Source organism: Mustelus asterias, chromosome 11, assembly GCF_964213995.1.
Source record: "Mustelus asterias chromosome 11, sMusAst1.hap1.1, whole genome shotgun sequence".
NCBI classification, from domain to species: Eukaryota; Metazoa; Chordata; class Chondrichthyes; order Carcharhiniformes; family Triakidae; genus Mustelus; species Mustelus asterias.
Genome location: NC_135811.1, coordinates 46,934,702 through 46,945,464, shown reverse-complemented (window position 1 = coordinate 46,945,464; position 10,763 = coordinate 46,934,702). Strand labels below are relative to the sequence as shown.

The window sequence follows — 10,763 nt, the reverse complement described above, 5'->3', positions numbered from 1 at the left end:
GAGGGATTAGCGGGTAAATATGTGGGGATATGGGAGTAGGGCCTGGGTGGGATTGTGGTCGGTGCAGACGCGATGGGCCGAATGGCCTCTTTCTGTACTGTAGGGTTTCTATGATTTCTATGATTTCATGTGTGCGGAACTTGGCTATCAGTTTCTGCTCAGCGACTCAGCAGTCACGGGCATTCAGCCTTGGATCTTCAGGTAAGCGTTCTCTAAGGCGGCCTTCACGACACACGACAGTGCAGAGTCGCTGAGCAGAAACTGATAGCCTAGTTCCGCACACATGAGAACGGCCTAAACCGGGATGTTGGATTTATGTCACATTATCAGTAACCCCCACAGCTTGCCTCCTGGGCTTGCAGAATCTCACTAGCTGTTCTGTCTGGAGACAATACACATCTCTTTAACCTGTGTTTAATGTTCCCTCCGCCCACATTGTCTGTACCTTTAAGACCTGGCTGGTTGTAGGGATTCGCATTCTAATCAGTATTCTGTAACTTGATGTTGTGTAGCTGTGCACTGTTTGAGAGCACATTTCCACTCCATCTGACGAAGGAACAGCGCTCCGAAAGCTTATGGTATTTGCTACCAAATAAACCTGTTGGACTTTAACCTGGTGTTGTGAGACTTCTTATTGTATCTGTGCCAGCCATCAAAGACCTATCTACTCTAATCCCATTTTCCAGCACTTGGTCTGTAGCCTTGCATGATATGGTATTTCAAGTGCTTATCTAAATGCTTTCTAAATGTTGTGAGGGTTCCTGTCTCTACCACTCTTTCAGGCAGTGATCTCCAGGCTCCCATCATCCTCCGGCTGAAAAAATCCCTCCCCAATTCCCCTCCAAATCTCCTGCTTCTCATCCTAAATCTATGCCCCCTGATTATTGACCCTCCTACTAAGGGGCAAAGTTCTTACCTATCTACCTTATCTATGTCCTTTATAATTTTGTATACCTGGATCAGGACCCTCCTCAACCTTCTCTGCTATAAGGAAAACAATTCCAGTCTAATGGATGCAGCACAAGAGGACAATAGTTGGCCCATTATGTCTGTGCTGACTATTTGAAAGAGGATTTACCTGGTGCCTGCATGATGTTCCTTTTCAGATAATAATGCTATTCTCTTTTGAATATCTTGATTGAATCTGCCTCTACTATACTCTCAGGCAGCGCATCCCAGATCCAAACTCATTTGCGCATGAAAATGTTTCCCTCCTGTCACCACTGCTTCCTTTACCAGTTACCTTAGATTTTTCCACCAATGGGAATGTTTTCTCATCTATTCTGTCCAATTCTCTCATGATTTTGATTATCAAATTTCCTTCTCAGGAGGACAATCCCAACTTCTCCAATCTGTTATACAGACTGAAGTTCCTTATCCCTGGAGCCACTCATATTCCTTTCTGCACTCCCTCCAATACCTTTACATCCTACCCAGACAAGTGTTTTATACAAGTTTAACATAACTTCCTTCAAGTTGTAATCTGTACTCCAGGATGCCATATACCTTAGTACCTGGGTGGTATGGTGGCACAGTGGTTAGCACTGTTGCCTCACAGTGCCTGGGTTCAATTCCGACCGTGGGTCACTGTCTGTGTGGAGTTTGCACATTCTCCTCGTGTCCGTGTGGGTTTCCTCCAGCTGCTCCAGTTTCCTGCATTGTTCCAAAGATGTGCAAGTTAGGTGGATTGGCCATGCTAAATTGCCTCCAAGTGTCAGGGGGATTAGAGCGTAAATATGCGGGGTTATGGGGATAGAGCTTAGGTGGGATTGTTGTCGGTGAAGGCTCATTGGGCCGAATGGCTTCCTTCTGCACTGTAATGATTCTATTTTTAAAAAGTCATCCTGCCTGCCATCTTCAATGATTCTGCAGTTATACACCCAGCTCCCTCTGCTCCTGCACCCCCATTAGAATTGTACCTCTTATTTCGTATTGTCTCTGTGTTCTTTCTACCACACTTCACATACTTCACACTTAACTGCATTAAATTTCATCTGTCACTTGTCAGTTATTTCAATAAACCTGCCTAATGTTGTAAAGTTCTACATTATCCTCCTCATTGTTTACAATACATCCAAGTTTTGTCATCAATTTTTGAAATTGTATTCTTTACACCAGGGTCTAGGCCATTATATGAAGTAGAGTAAGAAGTCTCACAACACCAGGTTAAAGTCCAACAGGTTTATTTATTTGCTACCAAATAAACCTGTTGGACTTTAACCTGGTGTTGTGAGACTTCTTACTGTGCTTACCCCAGTCCAACGCCGGCATCTCCACATCATTATATGAAGAGCAGGGATCCTAACACCAACCCATGTGATTTTAGATTTTGATTTATTATTGTCACATGTATTAGTATAGAGTGAAAGTATTGTTTATTGCGTGCTATACAGACAAAGCATACCGTACATAGAGAAGGAAAGGAGAAAGTGCAGAATGTAGTGTTACAGTCATAGCTGGGTTATAGAGAAAGATCAACTTGATGCGAGGTAGGTCCATTCAAAAATCTGATGGCAGCAGGGAGGAAGCTATTCTTGAGTCAATTGGTATGTGTCCTCAGACTTTTGTGTCTTTCCCAACAGAAGAAGGTGGAAGAGAGTATGTCGGAATGCGTGGTGTCCTTAACTATGCTGGCTGCATTTCCGAGGCAGCGAGAAGTGTAAACAGTGCCAATGGATTGGAGGCTGGTTTAAGCGATGGATTGGGCTTTGTTCACGACCCTTTGTAGTTTCTTGCGGTCTTCGACAGAACAGGAGCCATACCAAGCTGTGATACAATCAGAAAGAATGCTTTCTATGGTGCATCTGTAGAAGTTGGTGAGAGTCGTAGTTGACATGCCAAATTTCCTTAGTTTTCTGAGAAAGTAGAGGCTTTGGTGGGCTTTCTTAACTATAGTGTTTGAGATCCGACCCACTATCAACCCACCAAACAAACTTGGCACTTCTGTATAAATTTCAAAACCCGGAAAAGAACAGTTTTTTCTCACTGGGCCAATTTCTTATCCACGTTACTACTGTCCCTTATATTCGATATCTCAAACAATGACGAGACGGAGTACAGGGATGAGATAGAGAATCTGGTGAACTGCTGCGGCAACAATAATCTCCCCCTTGATGCCAATAAAACAAAGGAGATTGTCATCGACTTCAGGAAGCAGAGTGGAGAACATGCCATCAGACTTTTGAATGGACCTACCTTGCATTAAGTTGATCTTTCTCTACACCCTAGCTATGACTGTAACGCTACATTCTGCACTCTCTCGTTTCCTTCTCTGTGAACGGTATGCTTTGTCGGTAAAGCGCGCAAGAAACAATACTTTTCACTGTGCTAATGCATGTGACAATAATAAATCAAATCAAGTTCTAACTTTGCTCACAAGTCTGATGAAGGAGAAATGGTCGAAAGCTTCATATTTTTGGGTGTCCAGATCACCAACAACCTACCCTGGTCCCCCCCCCCAATGCCAACACTAATTAAGAAAGCCCACCAAAGCCTCTACTTTCTCAAAAGACTAAGGAAATTTGGCATCTCAGCTACGACTCTCACAACTTTTACAGATGCACCATAGAAAGCATTCTTTCTGGTTGTATCACAATTGTTATCGTTCCCGCTCTGCCCAAGATCGCTAGAAATTACAAACAGTTGTGAAAGTAGCCCAATCCATCTTGCAAACCAGCCTCCCATCCATTGGCTCTGTCTACACTTCACGCTGCCTTGGCAAAGCAGCCAGCATAATCAAGGACCCCACACTCCCCGGATATTCTATCTTCCACCTTCCGTCGGGAAAAAGATACAAAAGTCTGAGGTCACGCATAAACCGACTCAAGAATAGCTTCTTCCCTGCTACTACCAGATTTTTGAAAGGACTTACCTTGCATTAAGTTGATCTTTCTCTACATTCTAGCTATGACTGTAACACTACATTCTGCACACTCTCATTTCCTTCTCTATGAACGGTGTGCTTTGTCTGCATAACGCGCAAGAAACTACTTTTCACTATGCTAATGCATGTGACAATAATAAATCAAATCAAGTTCTAACTTTGCTTACAAGTCTGTTGTATGACACTTTATCAAATATCTTTTGAAAGTCCATGTACACCACATCAACAGCATTACCCTAATCAACCTTCTCTATTAGCTCTTCAAAAGAACTTCAGGTTAATTAAACACTATTTTCCCTTAACAAATCGTGCTAGCTTTCCTTAATTAACTTGCAATTCTTGTTTGCAATGGTTCCCCACCACCAAGGTTAAACTTGCTGACCTGCTATTGCTCGACTTATCTTGCACCCTTTTTTGAATATGGGTATAACATTTACATTTCACCAGTTCTCTGGCACCATCCCTCAATCTAAGGAAGATTGGAAAATTATGGCCAGTGCCTCCACTTTAACTCTCACTTCCCTTAGTATCTTTAGATGTATCTCATCCATTCGTGCATTATCAACTTTGGGTTGTGGCCTCCAGGCTCCACGGCATTGTATCTGGTAGGGGGTTACACCAACGATGCACTGGGGAAGCCCCCCCCCCCCCCCCCCCCCCCCCCCAGAAGTTCTATGAAGGCAATTGAGCCTCTCTTAGCAGGGTCCCTTCACACTAATCCCTTCTCCACTGCTGCTCCCCTGGGGGCTCAGTTTTGCTCTAGGAAGATTTCCACTGGACCACCACCAGAGTGGTGATGACTGCCAGAGTAAAGATTGTGATGACTTGCCAGGTTGGTGTGCCCAGGAGAACTTCCCAACCCCCATGGTCCCCTATCCACCGCAAAATATTCTCCTGGATATATCCCGGTCCTTCTTTGGTGCCAGGTCTCCTTTGTCGCCACAACATCATTTTTCCATGTGACTATCTGCACCTGAAATTCCCCACACTCTATTCATTCACTTACTAGCAAAGTAATCCTGATTTATACTGTATTACTTTCCCCCATTATGCTGAACCCACCTAATACTTTAACTGCTTCCTATCTAGTACTTCCTGTCACACCCAATATTCTGTGAATCTTAGTCTTCCTCTCGAGCAATATTACATTTATATAACTTGTATACTTAACAAACATTTCAGCATATGCAAGAAGGAGTGGTTAAAGCTGTATCAGTGCTAAAGTATTACCTGCATTTATTTTTAGTGGTCATTATGAACTCTCAATATTTTTGCAAGTATTTTTCCATTCTTTCCTTCCACACTTTCCTCATCTGAAGTTGTTGGATGTTTGTTTGGTAGAGTTCCAAGTTGCTGTTTACCACTAAGATGTTTCTCATGATTCACATGTGAACCATTTGCACGTTGGCAGCTGTTTGACCTCAGCAAGCATTGCTGCTAAATTTTATCTAGTTCTCGCAAACACCCTACAGGAGTCACTGAATAGTGATTAGAAACGTAAAATCGGTTCCTTTTTACATCTGTTCCTCGGGCACTGGGAGCAGTTGTAGTATCCCTGTTATTATATCGGCTATGATAAAGTAACTGCACAAAAAAAAGCCTTCCTTTTCTGTAAGGTTACTTTCTGAATAAACTTGCTAAGACATCTGTCTGTATGTCTCATTTTTAATCTTGAAAGTTAACATCTGTCTTCTGTTGCAGAGGAAAAACACAAAGCGAGTTCCCAACTTTCGTAAGCTGCTGAAAACTAGCAATGTAAAGCTTGCAAATAAATTGAAGAATAAGCAATATAAGCAGCAAAGTGTGGCAAAGAAATACAAGAAAGAACAGAAACAGCTTCGACAAGCTGCTCGAGATGTTTCAGCCAGAACAGCGAAGCCATTGGATCAGCCGAAGAGGAAAAGACCAGGCAAGTTCCATTGTCCATGTTGACTTATGCAGCACATTGTATAGACAGGACCATGGATTATAGTGGCTGAATAAGTCAAATTTCAATTTTATTAATGGTATTACAGTTTTTTTTTTTGCTATATACTTGGAAATTATATTCTATCCATGTAAAAAAGCATGTATAGAATGACTAATAATATCAATCTGTATGTTCGTTTAAAATTGTTAATTTTGCTCACTTGAGGATTCAGTTCAATCAATCCATGCTTTAGTTATTTAGTTAGTGGGTACAACAATATTATACTTTGGTATAGTGACGGCCCTGTTCTTATTCTTTATCACAAAGTAAAAGTACAGAATACCTATTTAGTATGAATTGAATGATGCAAATTCATTTGTATGAGAAATAGTCAATGGGTATTTGTTTTTTTAATGTTGCAAATTGGCATTGTATAACCGGCTTCTATTTCTATAAATGGACAGAAGGTAAATGGTGGGAAAGAAAGATGGATTGAGAGACAAAAAAAGAAAAGCAATTAATCTTTTAGAATAGCCAACAATAATTACAATTCTGAAGGAATGAGACCACATGTTTGTTAAAAATACAAATTTTAATTGCCAGTGAGGTGATTTGGCAGTTATCAAGGCCAATTGCTCTTTTAAAAAATCATTTAATATTTGAATTCTGGACCCCATCTGAAAACAGCATGATTAATGGGTAACCAGTGGTTAAGTTTAGCAGCTTCGCTTAGATTTCAATGCCAAAACTATCAGCAAAGCTTGTGGAAGAGCAGGACAAGTTGGATAGCAACATCTGGATTTCTGCATTTGACTGCAGATGTGAAGACTCTCGGAAATTGCTATCTGATTTAGTCCATAATAATGAGTGCTGTTAGCCTTGCTATTATTGCTACAAGATTCGTGACATTGTCTTGTGTACGTAGTTCCTGCAAAAGAAAACCTTGATCCATTGCAAATTATTAACCAGTTGTGTTGTCCACATACATAAATAGATGAGGAAGAGGAAGAGGTGGAAGTGGAAGTTCTTCCTTTAGATATGCTACAGGATGATGACTTAGAATATATGCAAAGCATGGGTCAGAGGTCATTTTTTCTCAACAGGGATCTACATTCAGGGTAAGATTTTTATAGTTTCATTTTTCACAATTTACTGTGCTGATTCACTATACTATATGAGCTATTGTATCATGAAATTGTCTCTAAAGTAAGCTGAACATAAACTCCAACAGGTTTTTGGCTGCTAATAAGCAGCTCGTCCTGCTTCGTTTTTAAAAGTACTGTTGTATTTTTTTCTACTCTTTCCCAACTCAGTGTGTGAGCCTCCATCAGGAAATTGGAATATTTCATGTTTCTTTCATTCCACAAATTGTTCTTTATATACATTTGACATTCTTTATTACTTGCTGCGTCCACTATCTCTGCAGCTCTCTTTCAAAACCTGAGGAAGTTGTCAGCTTTTAGTCCCATGCATTTTTCCAGCAGTTGTTCTCTGATTCCAATCTACCTGGGCCAATACCTTTTTCAATTCACTAAAGTTAAGTATTTTGTTTTTGGTTATACTTTGATCTTTTTCATGGATTTTCACAGTAACTTCAGTGTTAATGTAAGCTTACTTGTGACGCAAATAAATAAACTTTAAGCTTTATTATGAACCTGATGCTATGATCATTGTTCCCCAAATGCTCCCTTACTGAAATATCCTGCTGTTGCATCACTTCATTCCCTGGAACTAAATCAAGCAACACCTCTTTCTTTATTGGTCTGAAAATGCACTGATCAAGGAAGTTCTCTTATACACATTGCAGGAATTTCTCCTCCTCATTGAACTTTACACTGTTGTAATGCCAATCAAGATAATTGAACTTACCCATTATTGCAACTCTACAGTTCTGCATATTTCTATAACTTCCTTGTAAATCCACTTCCTTATTGCCTTTCTGTTAATAGGTGGCCTGTATAGGTTGAGTATCCTTTATTTATCTGTAAATCTAAAAACCAAACGGGTCTAAACACCACACTTTTTTTTGAACCTCATTGACCCTTAGTGCAAGAAGTCCTAGTTGTTTATGTCTGCAGTGCACTTGCGATTTTTGTGGTGAACATGTCAAAGAAAATCTTTTTCAGATACCCTATGGTTTATTATTCAGTGATGCATCTTACTTTTCTAGCCATTTTATTTACTTTAGACAATAGTTAACCTAGACTTGGGGTAATGCAGTGTGAGTTTATATGTAACATACAAAAACTGAAATTATTTGAAATCCAAAACAAAATCTGCCCTAAGGGCTTTGGATAAAGGATACTAGACCAGTAATATACACCCATTAGTGCAACAACTTCTCAATTGTTCCTTAGTTCTGACCAAATGCATTTTGCCTTTGGCCACTCAACTACATCTCTTTCCTGTGCTCTAATATTTTCTTTGATCAATATTGTCTCGACCCCTCCATTTCTTTCTTTCCCTACCTTCAGCCAGGAATATTAAGTTCAAAGTCCTCCCCTTCTGTGAGCCAGGTCCCTTATTCACACTATGTCTTGGTTACATGTAGTGACTTGTCTGCAGTTTACGAATCTAATTCACCACACTACATGCATTCACATACCTGCGCTGCAATTCCATCTTGGATTACATCACATTTGCCCTTTTCTGAACCTCCTATTTCTGAACAATTCCTTAGTGCCATTCAACCCTCCCTGTCCTCTGCACCTTATTTCTCTTCTCTGTTTTATCCAGTTGCCCATCCCCCTACCAAATTAGTTTCAACTTTCCCCTACAGCAATAGTTAATGAGGTTAATTTTATGTTGGATAATTAAATAAGTTTGGTTTTTCTAAATATAAAGCACTGTGAAATTAGTCTCAAGCACTGTCTGTGGAATTACTTTAACTTCATTGAATCCCTACAGTGCAAATTCAGCCCGTCGAGCCTGCACCGACAACAATCCCACCCAGGCTCTATCCCCATAACCTCACGTATTTGCTCTGCCAATCCCCTTGACACTAAGGGGCAATTTAGCACGGTTAATCAACCTAACCTGCACATCTTTGGACTGTGGGAGGGAATTGGAGCACCCGGAGAAAACCCACGCAGACATGGGGAAAGCGTGCAAACTCCACACAGTCACCCAAGGCCGGAATTGAACCCAGGTCCCTGGCACTGTGAGGCAACAGTGCTTGCCACCGTGCTACCCAAACTTGATATATTTAGAAGATTTGTCTTTTTATTGTAAGTGCAAATATTTTATGTTTTCTCCACAAGTGCTGATCTCTCTTTTATGCTAAATATTTGACCTCAGGTAACCTGGGGCTTGATGTAATTGTTTGTAATATTGCAGTGAACCAATCCATGTCAAAAAGCGTAAGAAGGAAAATGTGATAGAACAGTATGAAAAGGTGCCAAGACATTTACAGACTGAACCTTTAAAGCAGCTTATCCACCTCTTGCCTATCAAAGACAAACGGGGCATAATTCCTCAATCAATAGAGAGACCAAGTAAGAAAATACTATTATTTGTTCCCCTTTAATGCAAGCTTGGTAGTGTTACATTTTATTTTTACTAAGCGCACTGGTTAAGTGGAATGATCACTGGTGAATATAACTCATTAATATCTGTTGATCCCCAACATTCAATGATAAATGAGACTTCACAAAGGAATTAAGATTAATATTGTATGATGCGGTTTGGTTAATGGATGTTCTTCAAAATAATGGAGAGAAGTCCATTACGTTGTAACGGTACTGTAAGAGAGAAGCTTGTAAAATGTCCTTTAGTTTTATGACTGCTGGATTAGCAAAAATTGCTTTTTCGTTGATTTGCATTTTGATTATAAATTGGATTGTGTTTGTCATGTGAAAGGTACTAAGTTTGGAATCACATTTATATGGGTTGTTGCATCATCAATTCTTAAAAAGCCCCAGTGCACTTAAATTGGACGCTGAACCAAGGAGCAGAAATTAATAAGAGTGGCTAAAAGTTTGGTCATTAATAGGAGCGTAAGGCTGCTCTTAAGGAGGGAAGGGATGGGATGGACAAAGGGGTTTAGGAAAATTCAGAGCATGGATCCTGAAGTGGCTAAAGGCAGCCAATGCTGGGATGAAGTGGTGGGATGCAGATGAGATCACAGTAAGAGGAATAGAAAGATTGGGGTGAGGTGATTGTAGCACTGGAGGAGGTTAAAAAGATGAGGGGAGGTGATGCCATGGTGGGGTTTAAATATGAAGATATCCTCTTGAGGTGTTGTAGGTCAGGGAGCATTAGGATAATCGGTGAGCATGGTTTAGTGTGCGGTGGGATTGTGAGCAGCAGAGAATGAGATGTTGTTTATGAAGTATAGAAGATGGGAGGCCAGCCACAAGTGTTGATGTAATCAAGCCTAGCAGTATCAAAGTTGTATAAATATTTCAGCAGCAGATTGGCTATGGTAGTTAAAAGTAAACCAGTTTTTGGTGGAAGGGATATGGGATCAGAAGCAAAAAATAGAAAGGTTGCTATAATTTGTTTCAGCTTGTGACCATGGCTGCGAAAACATTGATTTTTCACATTGGTTTACTAAAGGATGCTACAAATCATGCAAGATTGGATTTCAGATAAGTGCAGAGTTCAGTGGAGGTGACATTTATGGTGTCAGCCACATTCATTTGCAGCTGACTTTGTCTGTAGATGATATCATCCAGGAACAGTGTGTGGAAAATTGAGGTCAATGCTGGATTCTCGGAGGCTGCAGAAGTGATAATGCACAGGGTGAAAAGAGCTTCAATTGGCTGACAATTCGATAAGTACTAGTGAGACAATGCTGGCTGATGACCTAGACAACAGTGGGGAAGCATTGGAGGAAAATGTTTATATTCAATCTGTTGAAGGCTGCTCAGAGGTCAAAGAAGGATATTACACCATGGCCACAGTCATGGAGAATTCATAACTTTGGTTAGAGCAATCTTAATGCTGTGGGACTGGCAGAAACCTGATTGG

The 10,763-nt window shown here is 40.5% G+C and overlaps 1 protein-coding gene across 1 annotated transcript in view; it reads left to right on the top strand.

Moving 5' to 3' along the window:
- The window catches only part of noc3l (NOC3-like DNA replication regulator), a 58,789-nt gene that overhangs the window by 13,831 nt on the left and 34,195 nt on the right, over positions 1–10,763 (top strand). Inside the window, exons 2-4 of the mRNA XM_078223539.1 lie at positions 5,585–5,792; positions 6,787–6,910; positions 9,129–9,286. Of these exons, the coding sequence (XP_078079665.1) occupies positions 5,585–5,792; positions 6,787–6,910; positions 9,129–9,286 (490 nt within the window). The remainder of the gene's footprint in view (positions 1–5,584; positions 5,793–6,786; positions 6,911–9,128; positions 9,287–10,763) is intronic.